Here is a 27,487-nt window from a genome sequence, read left to right as displayed (position 1 = left end):
AAGGCTTGTTGAAAGAGGAAAGTCTTCAAGAGGTGCCGAAAAGATAGCAGAGATGGCGCCTGCCTAATATTCAAAGGAGATTCAGCAGGCACCTCTATTCTGACTTTTAAATACCCATTGAAAACTTTTCTATGTAACCAGGTTTATGGAGGCAGTTGAGAAGATATCTTTCTGCAATAGTTAATGATTTCTGATTTTAAATGTTGGTGTTGTACTGTGTTTGTATTTGATATATGTTGTTAGCTACAAGGTTCTCAAAAAGCAAATTATGAATCCTTTAAATCAGCAGTCTTCACTCTTTTTGACCTGGACTGACTTTCAACCCAAACATGAATTTACCATTTATTATTTGTATGGTGGTAGTGTTGCTGTTGGAATCCACCTTAGCTCAGGCCATGACCCAGTAGTGGGGCCTGACCCACCAGCTGAAGACTAAAGCTTTAAATAAAAAAAAATACAAAATTAATTTGCCTAGTTACCTGAAATAACTATGTTTGAACTTTAAGAAATTACAGCCCCCTAAATATATGTTTGACACTTTCAAGTAAGTGTGCTCAGGATTATAGATTTGATTTTTACACATATGGTGCCTTGCAAAAGTAATCAGACCCCTGACCAATGCTCTTGTATTACTGAATTACAATTTTGTAATTTTGTTCTGTATATTTTATTTTGAAACACTGAAACTCAAAATCAATTATTATAAGGTGACATTGGTTTTATGTTGGGAAATGATTGTAAGAAACATAAAAAACTGAAACATGTTGCTTGCATAAGTATCTAACCCCCACATAATATTTGTGGTAGAGCTACCTTTCACTGTAATAATAGCTTTAAGTCTTTTGGGGTAGGTATGTACCAGATTTGCACAGTGTCAGAGGGAGATTGGCCCATTCTTCTTGGCAGATTCGCTCCGGGTTGTTCAGGTTGGTTGGACTTCGCTTGTGGACCACAATTTTCAAAGAGCGCCACAGATTCTCAATGGGATTGAGATCAGGACTTTGACTGGGCCACTGTAGGACATTCATCTTTTTGTTCTTGAGCCACTCCAATGTTGCTTTGGCCTTGTGCTTGAAATCATTGTCCTGCTGAAAAGTGAATTTCCTCCCAAGCTTCAGTTTTTTAGTAGACTGAACCAGGTTCTCTTGCAGTATTTCCCTTTATTTTGCTCCATCCATTCTTCCTTTGATTTTAACAAGATGCCTAGTCCCTGCTGATGAGAAGCATCCCCACAGCATGATGCTGCCACCACCATACTTCACTGTATGGTTGAGGAATGATTGAATGTTAAAGTGCACTTATTAGCTGAAATCAAAGTTGCACTGCAGTTGTGTCTTGGCTTGTTATGCACTATGCCAACAGCAAAGCTGTTAACAGTTCACATTTGTATTTAGCAAGTTATATCTAAATATTACCTGTGGAATAATTTTTAATGTGGATTGATATGACTATAGATTTTAAATACAGGCACAAGACCATGAAACTGGTATCTGGAAGAACTTCTAAATCTCTTAGACATTGTGTATTATTGCCCCTTGTATGAGTATACATTTGTCACCTATATCCTCCACTCCTTGTCAAAGAGATCACCCCTGGAGCAGAATGTACATTGCTAGCAGGAAATATATTTATTACTAAAAGAAAATTGCTCTAGCTGCTAGAAAAGTAAGTCAGGCATCTAGTAGGTAAGTGGGATGTTCTCATGCTCTATCATGGCTGTAGTACTTATACATCTGTTCAAGGGGAGGGTCAGTGTGCCTTTTATCCCAGAGAGGAAATTTAATTCTAATTTTGTGGCTGTTGTTCCTTTTTGTATGTTGGTGAAATACATGTGATGAAACATGTTAATTGGACTTGTATTTTTACATGTATTTTGTATTTTCGATATGTACTGAATTGTGGCAGCCAGTGTCTGAGCAATAAAGATTCTATCTACTTAAAAAACCACTAACTACAGCCAGTTAAACAATGCACACAATTTATTAGGTTTTCATACAAAAGTTAAAATAGTCACAAACATAAATTAATCTTACTTAATAAGTTAAAACTTTGTCAAAACTGTTGTTTGAAATGATAGGTGAAGTTTCAGATATTGCTGTTTGTGTAAGTTGAAAAATTATTTTAAAAATATTCAAGTCTCCAAGCAAGTAACGTGGCCATCTCTTCTGAGTTTTCTATATAAATTAACTTATTTATTTAGCTGACCATAGGTTCACATGTATCCAAATGATTACATATTCCACTTGAAATCCACTGTTGTGCTTGCTTTTCTAAGTGCCAACCAGATATTTGGCGTGGGGTAGGGTGGGTCAAATCCAGGAGCCTCCATGGTTGATTAAGGGCTTGTGCTGGATTGTCTTTCCTACCTGCCCCTATATATATAGGTTCTGCATACATGTAAGACTTGCCAACTGCAATATATATATTTGCTCGTTTGAAATTAAGCATAGGTTACATTAACCACAGTTTGCCACTTCAGTGACAAGCCCATTAACCAAAAATGAAAGCAAAACTTCTGAATGTCTCCTCTTCACCATGTGTGAGGAGAGGGAAAGGGTTTGCACGCAAGACCACGGCTCACTATGCCTCATACCTGCTAGTGCATGTTGTGCAAAACCTTGGTTTGGCATGACATGTCAACAAGTGTGTTACATGTACTTATTTGTAAGTCTGTTTGAAATTTAAGGAAGTTCATGTTGAGATTTAGAGGGGAAATAGCATTATATATCAAATGTGTACACCTGCACAAAAATTGAGGAGAGTGAACATGGTAGCCCTGCAGGGAATAGTGGCTAAAACTGAGTAAGAGAAATTAAACATTATGGTTGGAGTATATTACAGATTGCAATACCAAGGAGAAGATAGGAATTGAGTTTCCTGAAACAATCACAGATACTTCCAAGGAAGCAAGAATTAGTAGTAATGGTATAATTCAAATACCCTGAAAGCTGTTAGGAAATGAACTCTGCTAAGCATGGAATATCCAAAACAAATTCTGATATGCCTTAGCTGGGGATTGGCTGTCTTTGACAAGATCTTAACCAGTGGAATAGAGATTGTTAAAGTAGCAGAAACTTAAGGAAAAGTAACCAAGGATTGTTGACATTGTTAAACTTATGGAAAGGTGAAAGTGAGCATATTAAACATGAACTTTGAATTTCAGGCAAGCTGATTTTAATAATCTCAGAAATACTAAATAGGATTCTATAGCTTGTTATAGGGGAAAAGAGCCCCAGATGGACACACATTCCTGAAGGAGGAGCTACTAAGGACACAATCATAAACCTAATGAGAAAGAAAAATAGGAGACATTAAAAAAAACCTCAATGTGGCTGCACAAAAAGCTTAAGCTGAAAATAATGTATAAAAACGGAAGGAAGGACAGGTCAGCAAGGACATAGAACCCAGTCTTGCAGGGACAGTGTCAGGAAAGCGAAGAGTGAGCCAACACTGGCAGAAAATGCTAAGCTACAAGAAGAAAATACTTAAAAACCTTCATGCTAGAAAGTACTCAAGAAATATTTTACTCCAAGCTGTAGGTGAACTACTTTTACATACATACTTCTACTCAGGCAGTTTAAACATGATACATATTTTTAAGAATTCAAAGTCAAAACTAGGAAATTGGACTTACATTTTTCATATGCTTCTTAGTTTTGTTTAGTCTCTTTGATACTAGCTAAGAACCACACAGTGTGTTTAGGAGTAGGCTGAATATATATTGTGTTCAAAAACTACTACATGCACAAGACACCTAAGTCTAAATTGAAATGTGAATTTAAAAATGTAAAATTATGTAAGTCTTGGTTTCAGTTACGAACGGAGTTCCAAGCACCTTTTTTCATCTATTAAATGTTAGGATGTCATTTAAAAAAAACCCCTTTTTAAAAATCAAAGGTATTTGAAAGTGGTCAAAATGCTCCGATAAGGCTTGAAAGGCATTTGATTTAGCCTTGTCTATTCAATAGCAAACTGGTAAAGAAATAACTACCTCAGAAGTTTGATTGTGCTACATGATTGAATAAGAAAGCCATAGTCCTTATGCCATAATGAAAAATTGCATTCTTGTGTAATGACAGTAACACTCCAATCCTCATTACATTGATTTGGGGGAAAACTCCCATTTTGATCAACAGAGTTTACTTTCAAGTAAATATTCCTAGGATTGGGCTGTAAAAGTGTTACCAAAGTTAACAAAATGTAGTCTTAAAAATATAACATTTTATTGCTCTTAACAGTCTGCTGTGATTGTTACTTTATTTTCACAGTAATAGATCTCTCCCTTTGATCTAACTACAGAAGGGGTCAGAATATTACTGCAAATCTACATACATTTTCATTTTCTAAATCAGAATTTCTGAACTAGCAAGTTATCCCACTGTTTTAGTGATGGTAATGATTCTCTCCATAGATCATAACATATGCAACCTAGGTAAAAGAGACTGAGCACTAGGTCAGAGTTAAACACAGCATCAAATGCTAGCTCCCTTGTCAATGTAGGAATCTAGTGAGGAAAATAAAAATCTTTTGTGAGCATAGACACAATACAGGGGATTTGCTTCTTTCCATGGAAGTCTGACCGGTTTGAATAAGAACTGAATTCTGCAACCTTGCGATTTACACGTGTCAGAATTTGCATAAGTTCAAGTTTTTTAGCAAATTGTTTCAGCATCAAGCACAGTGACTGTATAAACCAGGAGCCATCTGACGAGTTCCTCCAAGAGTAATAGCCTATAAGAGAAAAAGTAAATTGAATAAAATATTTTCTCCAAAATGCAACTGTAAAAGCCAGTCGTATGTTTTGTTCTCTGAAGTATTAAAAAATTAAATAATTAAATTAAAACTTTAAAAATGGAATCTTAAGTTTTGTTAAACTGATTAAGATCACATACTCCACATCACAACTAGAGAACCTTGTCCAGAACAAGGATGTTCATTCAGTTTACTCAAGGGCTTCACATTAATCTCATTCTACTTTTATTTCTCTTGACTTTAAGACTACTGCCCCTTAGTTTCAAACATCGGTGAGAAAAATGTTGAGGCTAAACATAATCTTTATAGTTGGCCATACTGATTTGGAGCAGTCAGAAGGAGATATTTTCCACTTAGGCTGCCTGGCCAGCATATATGGCTGAAAGGGCTAGTAACATTTTTGTACATGTACTGTAAGTTATTCAGGAGACTTTGATACACCTTAGGCCAACCTGGACATTTTGTGGGATGAAAATAAATTGTGGCCTTGCTCTCTCCATTTGTTACAAAAATTAAACAGAATAAAGACTTTAGAAACAGTTTTACAAAAGTAGGAAGACATGTTCGGGCGCCTTTGCTGGTTGGGAGATACACTGAATGAGAAGTTATAAAACCAGCTATGTATATTGACCAAGAGGTTGCATCTTCTATTCATTTATCTTACCAGGGGCAGTTGAGTAGGCATATAGGAAGTCTGCTTCTACAGGTATTTTCTGACACATGTTCTCTTCTGGGCTGCTATCTGTTTCAACACCAGAATCAAGATCCGTTCCTCTACAAGCCTATACAAAGACAGAAAAGTAAATGCCAGCCATAAATATTACCACTAGTGTCTATTCATTGAAAATAGCAACAACTGAATACAAATGAACACACACACAAGGAAAAAGAGGACAGTGTTATACACATCTTACAAGGAAAGGATTGCAAATCTTGATGAGGTTTGAGTTTCTAGTTTAACCTTGCAACCTTTTATAACACCAAAAAGCTGCTCTGAGTCAGAGCAGAAGTTCTCAGCACATTTAGAGTATACTGCTAAAATTGTGGTCACAGATGACAAAACAACATAAATGTAAGAAAACAACCTACACTGTTTTAAATTATTTTTTAAAAGATGCAGTAATGGCCACCAGCTTGGACGGCTTTAAAAGAAGATTAGACAAATTCATGGAGGACAGGGCTATCAATGGCTACTAGCCATGATGGCTGTGCTCTGCCACCCTAGTCAGAGGCAGCATGCTTCTGAAAACCAGTTGGCGGAAGCCTCAGGAGGGGAGAGTGTTCTTGCACTCGGGTCCTGCTTGCGGGCTTCCCCCAGGCACCTGGTTGGCCACTGTGAGAACAGGATGCTGGACTAGATGGGCCACTGGCCTGATCCAGCAGGCTCTTCTTATGTTCTTATGTTCTTATGTATTTTAAATTGTATTTGTTTTTAGTTATTGTAAACCGCCCAGAGAGTTTCGGCTATGGGGCGGTATACAAGTTTAATAAATAAATAAATACACTGTAACAATAAGAAATGCTTTTACAAACTGTTGATAGTTTAGGTCTTGGTCAAATGATGATGCTTGATCATTTTAGTTTCTCAATAAGAATCCTAGCTAATGTTTTCAGATGGATTTTTAAGTATACAAGCTTTTACTAACTAACACAAAGTATTTGCAATTATTAACAGATTATACTGTCTTATTCTGCAAGGAGATCTACTAAAATTAAACAGGCAATGTAAAATTATTATACTGATCTCATTTGCTAATGAAAAAGAATAGTGATCATGGTGCTTTGGGGAGTTCTCATGACTTTTCCATCTAATTACCATATTCAAAAGAGCAAGATTCAAAAACATTCTCAGTAGCTGCCCCACAACTGTGATCCCTTCTGTTGAAGGTTTGCCAATGTGGGGCAGAACAATCCAACTCAGGGGAAGCCGGCAGAAGGGGTACCAGCAAAGGGAAGCTGGTGGGAAGGTCCATGGCATCTGTTCAGAAGCTCTGGGCCGGTTAAATGCCAGCTCAGCCAGGAGCTACATGCAGGGACCAGAAAGCAAAAGCAGTCTCTCACAAATACCCGTACCGGAGAGTAAGCGCTCCCCACTGACTTCCATTGCAATTATTTTCTTAAACCAACGTTTTTCCCAGCATGTGTAACCGGTATGTGCAACTTTTGCTTGGATCAGGACCTGCAGGAGTGCTCCAAACATGAATTGGATGTGGCCTAACTCCCCCCCTCGGCCCCTCCTCTGACACCCCCCCAAAGTGCCTCTTTTTTCAAGGCTTCCACTGGCTTCTGCCAGCTCCCCTTCCATCAGACTGGGTTTCCCTGGTGGACCCCCAGCTGAGCCAGCTGGCTCCTGGCTCCACCGCACCTTAGCCAGGGTGAGGGGCTTCTGCCAGTGCAGCCCAGCTGAGATGGAATCCAGCAAGCTCCGCTGGGGGTCTGCCATATCCAACTCCCCACAGCCCCTCCTAATTAGCAGTTGGATTGTGCCGTAAGAGTATTTTCTAAAATCACTGTTAAGAGTTTTCTGGTTGGTTTTCAATGGCCAGTTTTAAAGGAAGAGGATGTATCCAATTCCATTTTTGCTATCATTTTTTAGATTGCTGTTACCTTCTGGAAGCACAGGAAATTGTATGGAAACTGAAATATTAAAGTATTACTATATAGTAAAATCTTAGTGTTACTAGACACAATGAATATATTTTATACTCTCTAAAAATGTACCTATATATCATAATACATGTACACACAAACTTTCATGATCTTTAAGGCAGACTTTTAAAAAATTCGAAGTCTTGACAGTCTTGTCATCTGTCCACTTTGTGCAATTACCTGAATAAAGAAGAGCTTTGGCTTTCCTGCCAGGGTCTTGCATCTGTCTCCTCTGAAGAGACTCGTTAACATTTTCAGCTCCAGAGGACCATCTGTACCATAGATGAGTCCATCCTCTCCATGGCTTAACAAGACACAAGCAAAACTGTTTCGCTTGTTGTGATCATCCTTGGCAACTTAAAAAAGGCCATAAAATAAACATTGTTGAAGTATTCAGAAATTCCAGACACCCATCTGACATTTCCTCATCAACAAAAGTTGTAATCAATAGCAAAACTTCAAGCATAATAATGCTTTTGTTTCAAATAACAACAAAATAATTGTAAGATAAGTCAAAATTTGCTCTATCAACCTAAAAGCCCATCTAGAGTGGCATCCTGTTCTCAGTGGCCAACCAGATGCCTATGGGAAACCCACAAGCTGGATAAGCTGGACATGAGCCCAATAGCACTCTTCTACTTGTGATTCCCAACAACTTGTCTAACAAGGCATACTGCCTCCAATACTAGAGTTAATGTAGCCATCATGATTTAACAGCCATCAATGGCCTTATCCTCCATGAATCTCTCTAATCCCCTTTTACAGCCTTCCAAGATGGTTAACTATCACTACATCTTATAGTAGAGAATTCCATTGCTGTGCAAAGTAGTATTTCATCCGTGCTGAATCTCCCAACATTCAGCTTCGCTGGATGACCCTACTGTTATAACTGGGAGAAAAACATCTCTCTGTCCACTTTCTCCATATCATGCATACTCATGTCCCATCTTACACACCTTTTTTCTAAAATACGCTCCCCCCTGCAAAAACAATGTAATATTTTCTCATAGAGATGCTGCTCCAGCTCCTTGATTATTTTGGTGGCACTTTTCTGCATCTTGGCCTGACATTCTCATTGGTGTATTCACCACAACCCCGAGATCTCTTTCATGGACAGCCACCTTCAGTTCAAACCCTATCACTGTAGATTTGATTAGTATTCCCCACAAGGATTTTTTTAAAAGTAAGCTGTTCTGACAAATGAAAGGATAACAAACACAGGACTGAAAGTGACTTTTTATATTCTAGCATCAGTTTTAATATCTAAAACAAAAGATTTTCCTGAGTGAAGAAAGTATACCTTGCCAAGGTATCCTGTTTAAAAATAATGATTACTCACACAGTTTAAAGCTTAAGCAAAATAAAAATTTTAAAACCTCAAACTAATAAGAGTGCATAGAAGCAGACATGCATGTGGACTGATTGCTGCTGGGCCTGCAAACACATTATTTCAAGATGGATCTGGTCCATGAATGCATTCTCTCAGAGTGGTCAGTTTTCATTTCCCACTGCTGAGGGGACTGGATCTAGATGCTGCCTTGTCATTCCCAACAGATGACTTAACGCTGACAAAGTAAACTAACTGTTTGATGGTGTATGCTTGCAGATCCTCATGTGCGGCAGTGTGCCTGCTGTTACACATAGGGTCCGTGACAGTTCTGCCACAGTAGGTGTTCTACTTATATCATCAACAATTTCCCATTGCTAAGAAGAACGGACAACTCAAAACCCAAGATGTTATATTTTATGTTTCAGCATAACTGGCAGTGCATCCATCCAGTCACTACTTACCATTTTGCAAAACGTCAATAATTTGTTTACATGCAAGATCATTATAAGGCTTGAGAGTATATCCCAAGGTCCTGAAAGTGTCTATAATGCGTGCAGCATCCGCATCTGTACCAGATCGATATGTCATCCCTTTGGATAAAAGATTGGGGGAAAAAGACAAAAATTTGCCTTGTCATTTTTGAATACACTATAATATAGGAGAGCTATATACGCCACAGGCAAATTCTGCTCAGTGATAATAAAACAGTTGATGCCATTAGACTTGTTCCCATATAAATCTTAACAGATACATGGAAGGTGTTTGTTTCCATTCTTGCTGTGTTTGTAAGGTCAATGGATGTATTATTATACCTTTAAAAATGCATGGGTTTTATGACATTTAACAATTACACTGGGATAACCTGCAGATCCATGGAAAGCCAGTTCAAAGGACCAACCTTGTACTTTTTGAATGTATGACAAATGGTGTAACTATAGTTGTTTTACCTTTTGTAAAAAAAAAACATGTCTATAAAATGTTTGAATACAGCTTACAAGGAAGGACAAGATCAATATTGTCAAGCTTTAATTACCGAATAGCTGTAATGAGATCAACAGAAAGTATACATTGAAGTGAAAAGAATAATCCCATTTTTTGACCACAAATTTGAAATTATACATTTAAAATAAATGGTCAGGATAAATGTTATGAAAATGAATTCCTTCACACCAAAACTACTACTCAAAATGTTTCTTCACCTGGAGCAAGCGGATGTTCTGAATGTGTGTTGCCAGAAATGGATATGCCACTCACGATTAAAATGTTTGCCATGGCTGCAACTCCACAAATCACTGGGTCTCAATATAAGTTATATTGCTAATATACAACATAAATAACTGGAGATGGAGTGTCCCAACTCCTATCCTTGCCTATACTATGGTAAGTTGGTAGGAGAAAATAATTAATTGTATTAGGGCTAACAATGGTTAGCTGATGAAACAATAAAACTTTTGATTAATTCAACAGATGTCCATGATTAATTACACAAATTGCATGGGAGGCTGCTGGGTGTATACACATGTGTGAATCAAGAAAAATAACATATCTCTCAGTTCTGCTTGCAGGAGCCTCTACTGGTTCAAAGAGCGTTCTGTTATCAGAGGGCCATCTGAATTTATACACTCAGAAATAAGCACCACTCTTGGGACGACCAGAAGTTTACTAGTAGGAAAGTATATTTCTTTAATTGTGACCAGAAATGGTTTTGTAAACCAGTAAGTACTTCACTGTGTGTCCTCCAGATGTTGTTGCCCAATCCTAAGGAGATTCAGGCATGCCTGAACATATTTATTTCCATGGTCATCCAAAACCTAACTTTGAGAAAAACCAAGCTGTAGATTATTTCACTTTCTGGGGAATATATTCTAGAAAGTCATGCCTGACAGTTTAAAGCAGGTTACATTTTTGTCTTTTAATCTTAATGAAGGGAAGCCTCCCCTCTACCCCCAAACAAACAAACAAATAAAAAATAAGCCATGAAATAGAAAGATGGTCTTTACCAGTAGCTGGATGAAAGTTTTTATTGTTGACTAAAACACACATCCCCATTTCTGGACGATCCATTCTGTAACTCTCATCTGCCTGTATCACAGAGTCCACAGATTTGCTAAAAGGTATGCTCTTCCTGTGAAAAAAATGAAATGATGTAAAATAAGATATTCAAGCACTGAACTGAAAAAGCAGACTGAGGCTACAATTCTACACACACATACCTAGGGGTAAGCCCGACTGGATCCAATGGGGCTTCTGAGCTTGCCTGTATACAATCACACTGCAAATCTGATTTATACCTTTGGAGTTTTGCACAAGTTCAGAATAGTATGAATGTTAATGTTGAATGAGAAATTGTTAGCAAAAACTAGTTATAAAACAGCTCCTTCAAATGCACACCTACTATTAAATAAATATAACCAAACAAAGAAAGTATTTCTCATGTTTTTATTACTGTCTGGTAAATGGGAGGGTTGAAGCTGAAGAGATCTGATGACAAATTAACCCCCAGTTCCTTGGAGCACTTGAAAGAATAATAAATTAATAAGATGTAAACCCTCCCCTGTAGTGCTGAATAGCATTCAGGATGCTTGGCATAAAATAAATATGATAGAATCATATCAAGAAGAATAAGGGATACACACAAAAACATTTCACACAAGAAGCTCAAAAGAAGTTTAATGAATGCAAAACATACATTGATTAGAGCAGCCTTTCCCAACTAGTGGGCCACCAGGTGTTGTTGGACCACAACTCCCATCAGCCTCAGCCAGCATTGCCAATGGTCAGGAAAGATGGGAATTGTGGTCCAACAACATCTGGTGGCCCACTAGCTGGGAAAGGCTAGATTAGAGCATTCAGCATCCTCCTATCTACCACTAACATCATATGTATGCAACATGAACCACACAAGAAGGGCTGTAATTTGCTCTAGCCATATTTGTATAGTAATCCAAGAGAAACAGTAGTCAGGGCTGTCACCAGTCTGTCCCAGGTGCACAGCTCCTGCCTGTTCCACCTACTTTTCTCCTGTCTTCTGCTGCTGTGCGCACAGGGCTGTCATAAACCAAGATGGCAGTGGAGGCTTCTCTAAGGGGCTAATGCCCCTGCCGCCATCTTCGTTACTGGCACGCATGCGAGGCACACTACATGTGCACACATGCCTGCCATCAACGAAGATGACAGTAGGGGCATCAGCCCATTAAAGAAGCCTCCGCCGCCATCTTGGTTGATGGCAGCCCTGCACGCACAGCAGCAGAACACAGGAGAGAGATAGGTGGCCTGAGCAAACAGGCAGGTGGCCTGGAAGCTCCCTCTGTGGAAGTGGAGTGCTACTCTCCCACCCTAATGAGGGACCCTTCATGGGTCCCTCTGGGCCACAGGGGCCCTCGGCCAGGGCCCGACCTGGCTGCCCTTTGGCACTGGTCCTGAATCACTGAATTTTAAAAACATGTTTTCAGGTGCTTTTTAAAGATGGGAGGACAAAGGAACCAATATCCACCAAGTGAGGATTTCAGGGGTGCCACAGCATCTGATTGTCCAGATGTGCAACCTATATTCTGGACAAGAGGCTACAGTAAGGACAGAATATGGAAAAATTTATTGGTTCCCAGTCAGGAAGGGTGTGAAACTGGGTATATTTTATCACCCTATTTGTTTAACTTATATGCAGAACATATCATATGGAAAGCGGGATTGGACCAATATGAAGGTGTGAAAATTGGAGGAAGAAATATCAATAATTTAAGATATGCAGACGATACCATACTACTACCAGAAACCAGTAATAATTTGAAACGAATCCTGATGAAAGTTAAAGAGGAAAGCACAAAAGCAGGACTACAGCTGAAGTCAAGAAGACTAAAGTAATGACAACAGAAGATTTATGTAACTTTTCAGTTGACAATGAGGACACTGAACTTGTCAAGGATTATCAATACCTTGGCACAGTCATTAACCAAAATGGAGACAAAAGTTAAGAAATTAGAGGACGGTTGGACTGGGTAGGGCAGCTATGAGAGAACTAGAAAGGTCCAAAGATGTATCACTGAACACTAAAGTCAGGATCATTCAGACCATGGTATTCCCAATCTCTATGTATGGATGTGAAGGTTGGACAGTGAAAGAAGTGGATAAGAGAAAAGTCAATTCATTTGAAATGTGGTGTTCGAGGAGAGCTTTGCAGATACCGTGGACCACGAAAAAGACAAATAATTGGGTGTTAGAACAAATTAAACCAGAACTATCATTAGAAGCTAAAATGATGAAACAGAGGTTATCATACTTTGGACACATAATGAGAAGGCATGATTCACTAGAAAAGACAATAATGCTGGGAAAAACAGAAGGGAGTAGAAAAAGTGGAAGGCCAAACAAGAAATGGATTGATTCCATAAAGGAAGCCACAGACCTGAACTTACAAGATCTGAACAGGGTGGTTTATAACAGATGCTATTGGAGGTAGCCGATTCCCAGGATTGCCATAAATCGAAATCAACTTGAAGGCACATAACAACAACAAGGAATTATGAAGCAGAATAATAAACAAAAGACAAGTGAGGTCTCTGAAACCAAGTTCGTACAAGTAAGCAAGGACTAGAAAGATTCATCTTATCAACTGTGTCCCTCCAGAGCAATCTTCGGAAGGGTCACAAGGAGGGCAATTCACAGTCCTAAAACCAAAACATACTGGATTTGCTTTGGATTATTTGCAATTGTCCACATTTCCTTCAACAATTAACCCATTCAAAGCCCAATCACAAGTGTTTCATGTTCCAGATTACCTGCCTCTTAACTTATTCAAGTGACTTTCACATTTATAAAACAGGTAGCGCCCATTTTATTTTCCTCTCATTTTTACATAAGATTAAGGTTAGACTGCTGCTGCATTTTTGCTGCAGTTTGCTTGCTTTCTCCTTCATTGTAGGATAATGGGCTAGTGTCTGAGAGTGGCAAGGAGGAGCAGCCATCACAACACACTCTCTGTTGGTACCAGGCCCATGGGAGCAATGGGTGCACTATGGGGTGGACACTCCATATATTTTGAGGGAACCCTTTGAGAGGGACTTGCCAGAGGGCTCATATAACCTTGAAACCTGCACTGGCTAGAGATTTAACCCCCCCCCCAAAGAACAAACCACCACCAATAGCTGAAAGACTCACTTACCCTTCAGAACCAGAGAGTTTTTTTGCGTCTGTCACAGTTTGTGGTGATTTCATTGCATGGTTTATGTCTGCCATAGTTGTTTCTGTTTGCAAAAGAAAGGATAAAGTGTTAGAAAAATTTATTTGTGCTCAGTTCAATAATGAATGTCTTTTGCTATGTTATGCCTTAAATCTGGGACCCATAATGTGGTACCGATGGGCACCATAGCACCCTGACACCCCTCCTTGATGCCTATCAAGGCCCCCTGTCCCTCCCAATTTTCCCTGCAAATTACATTTTGGTTCCCCACCCTTTTCTTTTACCTTTGGCAGTAGCTAGCAGAGTTGATGGATTTACATCAGGATTTAAATTAGCAAATTTAAAAGACCAATTTAAATCATTGTATCATTTTGTTGTAGTGCTCATGACACTTTTTCATATTTCCAAATGCGCCCTGAGTCTAAAAAGGTTGGGGACCCCACCTTAAATGTACTCTAAGTGCCATTTTTGAAAGTCTTTTTGAAGAGTCAAACCATATGAATGTGATCAGAATTCTTATGATTGCCAGGTAATACCAGGCTTTTTGTCACAGACTTCATGAGAAAATTAAGGTTTTGGAAAATAACTGAAGATTAGAAGTGGTCTCCCATGTATCAACTGACAGGTAAAAATTGAGCTCCCCCTAACTTCCCTCAGACAAACGGAATACAACCCTAATGCATAATTGTTACAAGGGAATATCACTTTATTTGCACTGCTGAGGGTTAGATTTTTTTGGGGGGGGTAAGGAGAAATGCACAACAATAGCTTATAGCATGTTTGGAGATTCCACTATTTCAATTAGTGTGTTACATATGAGGTTGCTCACAAGAAAATAACATTCCAATAATTCTCTTAAGAATACTGATCTTTACAGCACTAGCTACATGTTCAGGTTTAAAGTTAAATACAGGGGACAAAACCATTGGTTGAAAAATAACTATACTTTATACTTGAAAAGACAACAGTATTTTAAAATAAAGCACGTTGGCCACACATGTTTAAAGAACAAAGGATCTTAAAAGATCCATCCATAAGTACACATCTGCTTTGGTTTTGTACAGTCAGACACATACTCTGTCAACTACTGTTTGTTTCTGTTCCACAGCACAAATGCTCACACACAGAAGCATTAAAGCTCTTGGGAAAACAACGCTGTTACTCGCTAACTTCACTGGACTATTAAAGCATTACCTCATCTTGGTTAGCTAATGCACTGATGTCATACTCTGTCAAGCAGAATATACATCTCTCTGGGGAGGATGATCTCATTCTACAAAGGATGAAAAAAAGGACTTCTAGGAATAATCATAGTTATCTGATGTTCTGCTTTTTGATACTTCTCCCCTAGGTAAGAAACATTTTAAACGGCATAGAAAGACTTCTAGGAAAAGTCAGTAACAAAACAACATACATGATTGGCCTTTTTATCCACAGCTTGTGGGATCCTTACAATCTAGAGCAGTATATTGATTATATTGCATTTTTTTTTATTTAAAAAGGGACTAAAGATCTAAACAGGGGAGAACCTCAGGCCTCAGGTTGAATCTGGCCCTCTTTATCTGAACTCTGCCCAGACCACACCACCTCTCCCAGGCCCTGTCTCTCACTGGCCCTGCTCTATGCCCTCTTGCTTTTACCTGGCTGGAATGCATTCTTGAACTGTGATAATACCTCCTGCTTTCCTGGATGAACAATGGTGAAGTAGATGTGTTATAAAGCACACACACACGGCTGACTTTTATGTGGCTGGAATGAAGTCTACTGTATTATTTAATTATTTATTTATTGCATTTGTATCCTTTCCTTCCTCTCAGTTGGAGCCCAGGTCTGCAAACAAAAGCACTAAAAACACTTTAAAACACCATAAAAACAGACTTTAAAATATATTAAAACATCCTTAAAAACATATTAAAACAAAACATCTTTTAAACAAAAGGTTTAAAAATGTCTTTAAAAAACTTTAAGAACATATTAAAAAGCAATTCCAACACAGACACAGACTGGGATAAGGTCTCTATTTAAAAGGCTTGTTGAAAGAGAAAGGTCTTCAGTAGTCAGTGAAAAGATAACAGAGATGGTACCTGTCTAATATTTAAGGGGAGGGAACTTCAAAGGGTAGGTGCCACTGCACTAAAGGTCTGTTTCCTATGTTGTGCGGAATGGACCTCCTGATAAGTGGTATCTGCAGGAGGCCCTCACCTGCAGAGCACTGTGATCAACTGGGTATATAAGGGATAAGATGGTCTTTCAGGTATCCTGAAAGCAGAACCTTGAACTTAGCCTGGTAGCTAATAGTAGCCAGTGTAATTCTTTCAGCAGCGGGGTGACATGTTGGCGATACCCTGCCTCAGTGAGTAGTCTCGCTGCCGCATTTTGCACTAGGCTGCAGCTTCCTGACCAACCTCAAGGGCAGCCCCACACAGAGTGCATTACGGCAATCCAGCCTGGAGGTCAGCAGTGCATGGACAACAGAGATCAGGCTATCTTGGTCCAGAAACAGCCGCAGCTGTCTTACTAGCCGAAGCTGGTAAAAGGCACTGCTAGCTACTGAGGTCACCTGGGCCTCTACAGACAAAGACGGATCCAGGAGCACCCCCAGACTATGAACCTGCTCCTTCAGATGGAGTACAACCCCATCCAAAGCAGGCAACCGACTAATTATCCAAACTCAGGAACCACCAACCCACAGCATCTCCGTCTTCCTAGGATTCAGATTCTGATTCAGATTCAGCCCACCACTGAGTCCAGGCAGTGGTCCCGAGCTTGCACGGTCTCTCCTGATGCAGATGTTACAGAGAAAAACAGCTGGGTATCATCAGCATACTGCTGACACCTCATCACAAATCTCCTGATGACTGCTCCCAAGGGCTTCATATAGATGTGAAACAGCATGGGGGACAAGATGGTATCCAGTGGCACAGCACAGCACTACTGATAATCACAGCACTACTGACAATCACCCAATGCTATTTTCTGAAAACAACTCTGGAGGTGGGATTGGAACCACTGTAAAACAGTGCCTCCGATGCACATCCAACCAAGTTGGCCCAGAAGTATACCATGGTCAATGGTATCAAAAGCCACCAAGAGCCACCAAGAGAGGGTTGCACTCCCCTGTCCTTCTCCTGATAAAGGGCATCCATCAGGGCAACCAAGGCTGATTCAGTACCTTAACCAGGTCTGAACCCAGACTGGAGGGGGTCAAGATAACTTGCAATTGCTGTGCCACAACCCTCTCAATCACTTTCCCTAAAAAGAGGGTATATGTGACCGGGCGGTAGTTGTCACAAACCTATGGGTCCAGGGTGGGCTTTTTCAGGAACAGTTGGATCACCGCCTCTTTCAGGGCAGCTGGAACCACTCCCTCCCACAATGATGCGTTGACCACACCCTGGATCCACTCAGTCAAACCCCTTTGGCTTTAAGAAGCCAAGAAGGACAAGGGTTGAGAGAACACATTGCTGGCCGCATCATCGCAAGCACCTTGTCCACATCATCACGCCGCATCAACTGAAACCGTTCCCAAGAAGTTGCAGCAGATGTTACACTGGACACCTCACTGGGGACTACAGTAGATGTGGATGGGGCATCAAGATTGCTGCAGAGGCCAGCAACTTTACCCTCAAAGTGCCTTGCAAACAATTCACAGTGGGCCTCCAAAGGGTCTAAAACTTCATTTCCTGGAGTTGATGTCAACAGACCCTGACAATATGGAAAAGCTCCGCTGAATGGCTACTTGAGGATGCAGTGGTGGCAGAGAAATGGGCCTTCTTCACCGCCGCACAGCTATGATGTTTTACTTGTGCCCGATCAGCCTCACAACATGTCTTTCACCATTAGCGCTTTAGCTGCCGTCCAGCCTGTTTCATTGCCCTTAGCTCACTGGTGTACCAAGGTGCAAACTGGGCTCCACAATGCCAGAGAGGGCAATCGGGGGCAACCATGTCAAGAGCCTGACGCGCCTCGCTATTCCACAGCATGACAAGGGCTTCAATAGCAACACCTGCTCTATCTACTGGAAACTCCCCCAGGGCATTCAGGAATCCTTTGGATTCCATTAGTCTCACCACACCATCTTAATCTGTCCACCACCCCTGCAGGGGAGGATCGGAGCCACAAGTCTAAACTTCACCAGGAAGTGGTATGACCATGACAATGGGGTGACATCCACCACCCCATCTCCAGACCACCCCTTCCTTCATCCTCCATCTGGAGCAAAAACCAAGTCGAGGGTATGCCCTGCCCTATGTGTTGGGCCGATGACAACTTGAGACAGCCCCATGGTTGTCATGGAGGCCATGAAGTCCCGAGCCAGAACACTAGAGGCAGCCTCAGCACTGTACAAAGACAGAAGTCACATCCATTGCTGCATCTACTTTTTGCCTCTGGCCCAGCTCACCACTGACATAGCAGGTTCACAAGATCTTCCAAATATCAGAAATTGTTGCAATTATCTGTGGTGGGATCTGCACAAAACACGTTACTGTGAAAGTGCCCACTATAACTAGGCTGGCTACTGTGCACCATTTAAAAGCGAATGTGTTTGCAAAAACATTGTCAGTATCTCATTCTAAGGGCTTGCTAGATGAGATGTGCAAGATTAGAGAGAGTTGTTCATCTAGTCCCAAATTAGTCTCCCCTCACCCAGTGGAGAAAAGCTGGTTGGGAAGAGCAATTCTGATTGGAAAGACTGGTCAAGCGCTCCTTCCCCTACACTGTTTGGATCAAATTTATAGCCACCCCCACCCCACATTTAATTCCGTTTTATGAAAGGGTGGGGAGACTACCCCTAAGGCCTTGCTTATCTAATTTGAACCCAACAGGCAGTAGTAACTTGTCACTGATTATATTTCTGAATAAGAGCCCTTACATACTAGGGGTTTTTCTACTCTTAGTCATGCTGAAACAGTAACCCTCTACAGTAAGAGAGAGACTGCCAATTACCATACTGATCTCTGATAATTTAAACCGTGTAGGAAGATCTTGTGGCTGGTTCAAATCAATAACTCTAGTCCTTTTACTAGTTGTTGGCTGTGGTACCTTTTCTATCCTTACAGCTTGATGCAAAAATCACAGAGGGAAGCTGCCGTCTGGATGCATCTTAAACTAATCTGTGCATTTTCTCACATCAGTGTTACACCAAGCTTCAAGCTCCTAACAAGTGTAGTTTCCAGGTATACTTGTTTATGATGACTTTGCCATAGTCATTAAATATGGAAAATATTTTCCCTCAACATTAATGACAAACTTCACAGACATGACCAAGAACATGAATAAGAAACTAGCTAGCCTATTGTTGTGTAAGCACAACTTTTCCTCTTTAACCTTGTTTATCAATCTATATACTCTCATTTTCACTTTTTACAAGATTACATCATTAATGACACAAAGCTGCAAAGATCTAAGTGCCTGGCAACCAGTGACATCTAAAAGGTGGGCCTTGATCATTGGTTGCTGGTGTCAAGAAGTATCCATTCTTCCTGTCCAACTGGAACCTAACGTCTCTCTTCAGTTACAGCACTTTGCATTAGCAATGATAGTAATTACATATCATGTTTCTTTGGATAACTGACAAATTAATTCTTAAAAATGATTAGTTTCTAATAGAGAGTGGTTAATATGCTGATGACACTGATTAAGTCACAAAGTTCAAAGACAAATTAAGAGTTCCTCCTTGGATTAATAATCTGAAGGATTTTGAGGGAGGTAAAATACTTTGACAGGCTAAGAATGTTTCTCAGTGTGTTTTCTTAAGGCTGCAATCGTATACACATTTACTCAGGAGTAAGTCCTAATGAACTTAATGGAGCTTACTTCTGAACAGACATGCATAGGAATGCACCATAAGTTATCACCAGATTTTGTTCATATAAAATTCAAAACAAATCTGACAGTTCCTTTTCAGGCAAAACATCTGAGTTATTTCAAGAGAAATCAAAAGCATTCCTGTAAGGTTGGCAAGGAGAGCCAGTGTGGTGCAGTGTTAAGAGTGTTGGACTATGACCTGGGACACCAGGGTTCAAATCCCCACATAGCCATGCAGCTCACTGGGTGACCTTGGGCCAGTCACTGCAAGAGGCAATAGTAAACCACCTCTGAATACTGCTTTCCATGAAAACCCTATTCATAGGATGGCCACATTTCCATTTCAAGGCTGGCAAAATTTCTCAGGCATTGTTGCAGTACACTAGTCATTAAGACATATGATGTAATTTCATATATTAAGCTAAGCAGTTTGAGACTGGACTAGCTCCTGGGCAGAAGACTGCCTTTAGAATCCCCCTGTACACTGCCATGAATTCTTTGGAGGAAGGGTGATGATTACCACTTTGGGTAGTATTAAACGCTAGTCCCGCTCAGAGTAGACCCACTGAAGTTAATGGACACATGACTAACATGGGTTCATTAATTTCAGTGGGTCTACTCTGACCAGGACTTAGTTGAATGCAACCTAATAATCCCATCTTGCCCTCTAAGTAAACCCTGTCACAGACAAGCTCAGGTTTTAAAACTGGTAGTTGCTGAATACAGAAATGGAGAACTTGGCTTTATTACGCAACTCTTTTGATGTGCCAAACACTGTCATGCGGCGCTCATTTGTTTAGTCAAAGATTTGACTGTGATTTAATTAAACCAGAGTAATTTATCTAACATCCCCTGCTTTGGTACTCACAAAGACGACTATATTCCTTCCCACTCCTCTGGGATTCCAACATACGCGGTGTGTGTTTTAAAAACATTACTTCAGTCATTCCTGCTCATCTCCTGCCATAGAAAGATACTCAATGTCTAATCATGAGAAGAATTTTTTTTAAAACACACACATACAAAGTGAAGGGGAGGGAAGCAGCTTCTCCACTCTACCACCACTGGGCTGTATTCAGCTTAGGCTTGAGGTGATCCGCGTGCGCGTCTCGGATGCGCTGGGGTAGAAAGAAGAACAATAACAACTATGGCGCCTATCAGCAGCTTGGGCTGCTGAGGGAAGGGGAGAGGAAGAGGAGGAGGAGAAGACAGTGGAAACACTGTCCGCACCCCTTCTTCTGCGGATTGGGGATGGCTGGGGAAGCAACAGTTTTGGAAGTCAAACTTTTTACCTCTGCCGCCTGCTTTCCCCGCACGCTTCTTTTTAACAAGAACCGCCACGCTGGGCGGCGAGGGCGGTTGCGAGTTGATTTCCTTCCTCAAAGTGGAAGCGACACCCTAAGGGGAGGGAAACCTGCACGGGCGGGTCACTGACCTCTGACGTCGCCTCCTTCTCCTCTTCCGCTCCTGCTGTGGCACGTTTCCCTGCCTTGATCCAACGGATCTGCTGGACCCGCTCCCTTTTTCGTCGGCGATTTGCCCCTTCGCTCCATTTCCCCCCCCCAGCTCCGCCCCTGCAAGAGGAGGAGTGGGAGAAAGGAAGAAGAGGCGGCAGCTCCCCTAGTAACAGCGACGGCCCCAGCAACAAGGAACTGTAGCCAATGAAAAGCGCGGGAAACCGCGGGTGGCAGTTTTTCGGTTCTGTTGCTGTCCCTTACACACGCAGAGAGAGCGAGAGGGTCTGCAAGGCTGATGCTGTCATCCCCACAATCTCTTTTGAGAGGTAAGTAGGGGGTAGCGCCGCTGTGTTTCCCTCGTATTATATACCAGTGTGTACTTAAAACCGTACCAAGTTACCTTTAGCGTATCTCTGTGGCTGCCATACCAGATTTAGTTCTTCTGCAGTTGGAATGTTTGGGAGATGAATGAATGAATGAATGAATGAATGAATGCTTTTATTTCGGTCACAGACCAGCCATTGTATCACTAATTCCAATAAAAGAATTTACAATTAAAATTTAAAAGCGTACAAAATTGGCTAAAATAAAAAATTTAACCAAGATCCATAATCATTTTCCTACACTTGATAGCTGCTGCACAGAATCTGGCCACGTTACTAGTGACCCAGGGGATTTTATCCGCTAACATAAAGGAGGGATAATTAGATTCCCAAACCACAGAGAATACTTGTAAGATTGGGGTGATGAAAGCAAGGCGGATGTCCCTGTAGAAGGAGCAATGTAAAAGGACATGTCCTATTGACTCCACCTCCCCATTATCACATGGGCAGACTCGATCACCGTGGGGGACTCCGTTGTATCTTCCCTCCAACAAAGCAGAAGGCAAGACATTGTGTCTGGCTAGGGTAAATGCCTTTCTATATTTTACAATAGTTAGATCTACAAGGTAATTTGCCGGTAGAAATACCCTTCGAGTCAGGCCTGGATTAGGATATGCCGCCAGCAAACTCAGAGTAGTTTGAAGTTCAATGTCCTTTATCCATTGGGAGATAAGCATTTTGGCCTTAGTTAGCCCGAGTTTAATAAGCATCTCTGGAGAGAAACCTAAGGCGTATATTTTCTTATACACCATCTGCTTCCATTTTGACTGGAAGGGGTCTTCTAATGTAAGAGGGGCTAGTCCCCTGGGGTAAAGATCAGCTTTAGCCAATAGTTGATCCTGAGGGTCCACACCAGAGACTCTACCAGAGGAAGTCCCACCTCTAAACGGCAGGCCACATTGGGGATACAAGGGGGGAGCCCCAGAATGGCTCTAAGAAATTTAGCTTGTACAGCTTCCAAACACCCGAAGTTGCTGTAGGCACAGAAGTGTCCTCCATATAGCAATTGTGCTATTATCTTGGCGCTGAATACCTGTATCACGGCGGGGATGTATTGACCCCCTTTGCTTCCAGGAGCAGGAGGCGTGGAAGACTGCTCCTAAGTATCTATACACTAGTGCCTGCTGGATCGGGCGATCACTCATTCACCACTGATGTCTAACCTTTTTCTTTGTAAATATCACCACCTGTTTCGCCGCTGTGTTTCCCTCGTATTATGTACCAGTGTGTACTTAAAACCGTACCAGTTACCTTTAGCGTATCTCTGTGGCTGCCATACCAGATTTAGTTCTACAGTTGGAATATTTGAGAGATGCATTTGTATAGCACGCTGAAATATACACTATTTTGAGCCGACCAAATGACTATTTAAAAAAACTTATTTCTAGCTGGAAGAGAAGTTAACTGTGAGGTGTGCTGGTCACAAGAGCCTGTTTCCACTCTGAAGTGTTTGATGCATGTACGACAATTCTAACACGTGTTGGAGGTCGTGGGGCGGATCCAAAGTTGAGTGGTTACTCTCTTAGTTGAGAGAGGTTGTAGGAACATGCAGTCCACTACACTTTTATGGAATTCTACTTGCATCACAAATGCTCAGAGGTGCCCACAGGATTTTCTGGGCCCAGTACACTGTATGTGGATTGGGCCTTCTGACCCACTTGCAACAGAGGACACAGATTTGCATAACATTTGCATGTGAATTGTGTTGTATGCAAATTTGGGTCTTCTTTTGCAGGTGGAGGGCCCAAAAATAAATTGGCAGCCACACAGTTAATAAAATGTTTGATAGAATGTGAACAAGTGAAACTTTGCCCATAACTGTGTTTCCGTACTAGTGAAGGTTTAATCTGTTTAATGCCTGCCTACCACATGTTAAAGCTACAAAAACCCAGTCCCCCCCCATGACAATCCTAATCTGAAGCCTAGGCTGTAATCCTGTACTTGTTTACCTGGGAGTAAGCCCCATTACATACAAAGAGACTTACATCTGAGTAGACATGTATCCAGTGGTGTGCTGGTAAATGTTTAACAACCGGCTCTCTGCGGGGAAAAGTATGCATATATATATGTACATAAGTTTGTTATAAATTTTACTGATATAAAGGATGTGTAGCACACAATATACAAATAATAATAAAATATACAATACTCTTTATTTTAAAAAGGTGGTTATTTTATTTTAAGGAGATTGCGGGATGAGACAGTGTAGTGTAGCAATGAGGATATCTGACTAGAATCTGGGTTGAAATCGCTATGGCTAGCCATGAAAGCTCACTTGGTGGCCTTGGGCAAGTCACTCTCTCAGCCAAACCTACCTCACAGGGTTGTTGTGAGGATAAAATGGAGAAGGATCAGGATATAATATTCATGAAGCCAGTGAAGGGTACATGTGGACATCACCAGATGGTCAATATAGGAATCAAATTGATTATATAATTGGAAACAGAAGATGGAGACGTTCCATACTTTCTGCAAAAACAAGACCAGGAGCAGACTGCGGTACAGATCATGAACTGGTTGTATCGAAAATCACAGTAAAGCTAAAGAAGAACAAAGCAATCATAATGCCAAAATACAATTCAAATAACATCCCAGAAGAATATAAAGATCAAATTAGGAACAGATTTGAAGCTCTCAACTTAGTAGACAGAGAACCAGAAGAACTATGGAATGAAGTCGGAGACATTATCCGGGAAGAATGCAAAAAGACAATACCTCTAGTTAAAAAGAAAGACCTCAATGGATGACTGAAGAAACTCTTAAAATGGTTAAAGAGAGAAGGAAAGTAAAAGGAGACAGAAACACAGTCAGAACCCTAAATGCAATACAGCGACTAGTATGTAGGGACAAAGAGAACTATTACAATATTTATTGTATAGAAAAAGAAGAGGACAACAAAAAGGGTAGAACAAGAGCCCTATTCCAAAAGATTAGCGAAATGAAAGGGAAATTTAAACCAAGAGTAGGGATGTTGAATAATCAACAGGAGAACACACTGACAGACCGAGAAGAAATAAAAGGAAGATGGAAGCAATACACTGAAGAACTCTATAAAAGAGATGCAAGGATGACAGATTCATTCACGGAGGAACCGTATGATGGTGAACCAGAAATTTTAGACTGTGAGGTGAAAGCTGCTCTTAAAATACTTGGAAGAAACAAATCACCAGGAACAGATGGTATACCAACAGAGTTGCTACAAGCTACTGAGACTGAATCTCTCCAAATTTTGACAAAAATTGGTCAAGAAATATGGAAAACTAAACAATGGCCCACAGACTGAAAGCGTTCAATACACATCCCAATTCCAAAGAAAGGGGATCCCAGAGAATGCAGTAATTATCGAACTATTGCCTTAATATCCCATGCAAGTAAAGTAATGCTCAATATTCTACAGCAAAGACTCTTCCCATATATGGAGCGAGAAATGCCAGATGTCCAATCTGGATTTAGAAAGGGAAGAGGCACCAGAGATCATATTGCAAACATACCTTGGATAATGGAACAGACCAAGGAATTTCAGAAGAAAATCACCCTATGCTTTATAGACTACAGGCAAAGCCTTTGACTGTGTAGATCATGAAAAACTATGGAATGCTTTAAAAGAAACGGGGGTGCCACAGCATCTGATTGTCCTATACTCTGGACCTATACTCTGGACAAGAGGCTACTGTAAGGACAGAATATGGAGAAACCAATTGGTTCCCAATAGAAAAGGGTGTGAGACGGGTGTATTTTATCACCCTATTTGTTTAATCTGTACACAGAACATAGCATACGGAAAGCGGGATTGGACCAAGATGAAGGAGGTGTGACAATTGGAGGGAGAAATATCATTAATTTAAGATATGCAGACGATACCATACTACTAGCAGAAACCAGTAATGATTTGAAACGAATGCTGATGAAAGTTAAAGAGGACAGCACAAAAGAAGGGCTACAGCTGAACATCAAAAAGACTAAAGTAATGACAACAGAAGATTTCTGTAACTTTAGAGTTGACTATGAGGACATTGAATTTGTCAGGGATTATCAATACCTCGGCACAGTCATAAACCAAAATGGAGACAATAGTCAAGAAATCAGAAGAAGGCTAGGACTGGGTAGGGCAGCTATGAGAGAACTAGAAAAGGTCCTCAAATGTAAAGATGTATCACTGAACACTTAAGTCAGGATCATTCAGACCATGGTATTCTCGATCTCTATGTATGGATGTGAAAGTTGGACCATGAAAGGCAGATAAGAGAAAAATGAACTCATTTGAAATGTGGTGGAGGAGAGCTTAGTGCATACCATGGACTGCGAAAAAGACAAATAATTGGGTGTTAGAACAAATTAAACCAGAACTGTCACTAGAAGCCAAAATGATGAAATTGAGGTTATCATACTTTGGACACATAATGAGAAGACATGATTCACTAGAAAAAGACAGTAATGCTGGGAAAAACAGAAGGGAGTAGAAAAAGAGGAAGGGCAAAGAAGAGATGGATTGATTCCATAAAGGAAGCCACAGACCTGAACTTACAAGATCTGAACAGGGTGGTTCATGACAGATGCTCTTGGAGGTCACTGATTCATAGGGTCGCCATAAGTCATAATCAACTTGAAGACACATAACAGCAACAACCTGTAGTATTGTTATAGAAATTGTTGTAAAGACCTCAACCCAAAAACCTATGCAGACTTTCTTGACAATAAGTCCCATTGTGCTTAATAGGACTGGCTTCCGAGTATGTTATACTTAAGATTAGGCTGCAAAGCACTTTCCATGCTGACACTTTTTATGCATAACAACTACTACAATTATATAAAGTGCATGGTATAAGCAACTCCACTGAAGCTCATTCCATTTAAAACTAAGAAAGCCACCAGCATTTCAGTGCTTTATTATCACCCAAATGCTTATTAAGGCAAATCAGCAAGTTTAGTTTATACTGACAAGGGAGTGCTGGATGTACTGTAGGCACAACCTATGCACATTGTTTCTTAACGTACTATGCACAGAGTGATGTGCTATGAATATAATAAATGCCTTACTACGTATATTATAGAGAACTAGAACTGCATGATTTCAGTGATGAATACACTTGGGTAGTAAGTTTCTGAATGGTAATTAAAGTCTGGGTTGTCAGTGTTGATCCTGGTAGAGCTGTTATTCTTTCAATCATTTAATGTCATGTGGAAATCCAGCTTTGAAGCATCTCTGGCATGAAGGTGCATCAATGGGAGGAAGCTCCCCCTGCTGAATCTTTACCTGTTATGCAGGTTTTAAAGGCACAGAAAAAAGTTGGCAACCTTTAGTGTAGTCATTCTGCATCAAGTTACACACTTCAACATCTACAGTACAAGTCTATGCATGTCTACTCAAAAGGAGCCTGCTAGATATCCCAGGTATATAGGACTGTAGCGTTGCTTAGATAGATAAAGAATCCACTCCCCACTATCTGCTACAGTCGCCATTAGTATGACCCCTCCCCCACTTCCAACAGGATGTTCATATAGAAGTAGAAATTCAACCGTGTAAGTTTCTCCATCACTGTATTTTTGTGTATGTGTAAGCTTTAACGGTTAACATTTAACCTGTTGAAAGTCCACATGTCATCTGCTAAGGGGGAGTAATCCTGTCTGCCAGCCAAAGTACCAAACAGATTCAGCATCTTCCTCAGATATAACAACGGGTAAAAATGCATCAGGTGAGAAATAAGTAACTGTGAGGAAGGGATACAAAGGGCCTTTCCTCCTTGACTGTCCTATATATGAAGTCTCATTTGGATGCGCGTGAAGAAAGTCAGTTTGCAGTGTGATTTTTTTAGATGTGGCTCCCTAGGAAGCATCTTTAGGATTACAGCCTCTGAATACAATTACATATACTGTGTGTGTGTGTATGTATGTATATTGGTAGCAAAGCCCTACCGTACACGATGAGACTGAC

At 40.6% G+C, this 27,487-nt stretch overlaps 2 protein-coding genes across 11 annotated transcripts in view; one reads left to right on the top strand and one right to left on the bottom strand.

Annotated features, from left to right (window-relative positions):
- Window positions 1-1,961: 1,961 nt before the first annotated feature.
- CASP3 (caspase 3) lies at window positions 1,962-21,300 on the bottom strand. Of its 4 annotated transcripts, none has more exons than XM_061583851.1 (7): window positions 21,151-21,300; window positions 13,890-13,971; window positions 10,732-10,856; window positions 9,193-9,321; window positions 7,582-7,757; window positions 5,417-5,534; window positions 1,962-4,731 (listed from the first exon to the last, which is right to left on the bottom strand). In XM_061583851.1, the coding sequence occupies exons 1-7, from the start codon at window positions 21,266-21,268 to the stop codon at window positions 4,505-4,507; spliced, it is 975 nt and encodes a 324-aa protein (XP_061439835.1). In that variant the 5' UTR covers window positions 21,269-21,300; the 3' UTR covers window positions 1,962-4,504. The 4 variants fall into 4 exon arrangements, with proteins under 4 accessions (XP_061439835.1, XP_061439836.1, XP_061439838.1 ...); XM_061583852.1 differs by lacking the exon at window positions 21,151-21,300 and adding an exon at window positions 21,008-21,141; XM_061583854.1 differs by lacking the exon at window positions 21,151-21,300 and adding an exon at window positions 20,739-20,836.
- Window positions 20,909-27,487, top strand: part of PRIMPOL (primase and DNA directed polymerase) — a 37,782-nt gene continuing 31,203 nt past the window's right edge. For 4 of the 7 annotated variants that reach the window (XM_061583841.1, XM_061583842.1, XM_061583839.1 and 1 more), the window contains exon 1: window positions 20,909-21,498. Coding sequence is in view for 3 of the 7 variants with exons in the window: in XM_061583838.1 (XP_061439822.1) it covers window positions 21,468-21,498 (31 nt within the window). In the remaining 4 variants the exon portion in view is untranslated. The remainder of the gene's footprint in view (window positions 21,499-27,487) is intronic. The other 3 variants (XM_061583838.1, XM_061583843.1, XM_061583844.1) reach the window with 3 other exon arrangements.

This window comes from Rhineura floridana, chromosome 9 (assembly GCF_030035675.1).
Source record: "Rhineura floridana isolate rRhiFlo1 chromosome 9, rRhiFlo1.hap2, whole genome shotgun sequence".
Taxonomy (NCBI): domain Eukaryota; kingdom Metazoa; phylum Chordata; class Lepidosauria; order Squamata; family Rhineuridae; genus Rhineura; species Rhineura floridana.
Note: the sequence above shows the minus strand (reverse complement) of the source record. Positions and strands in the feature narration are given on the sequence as shown.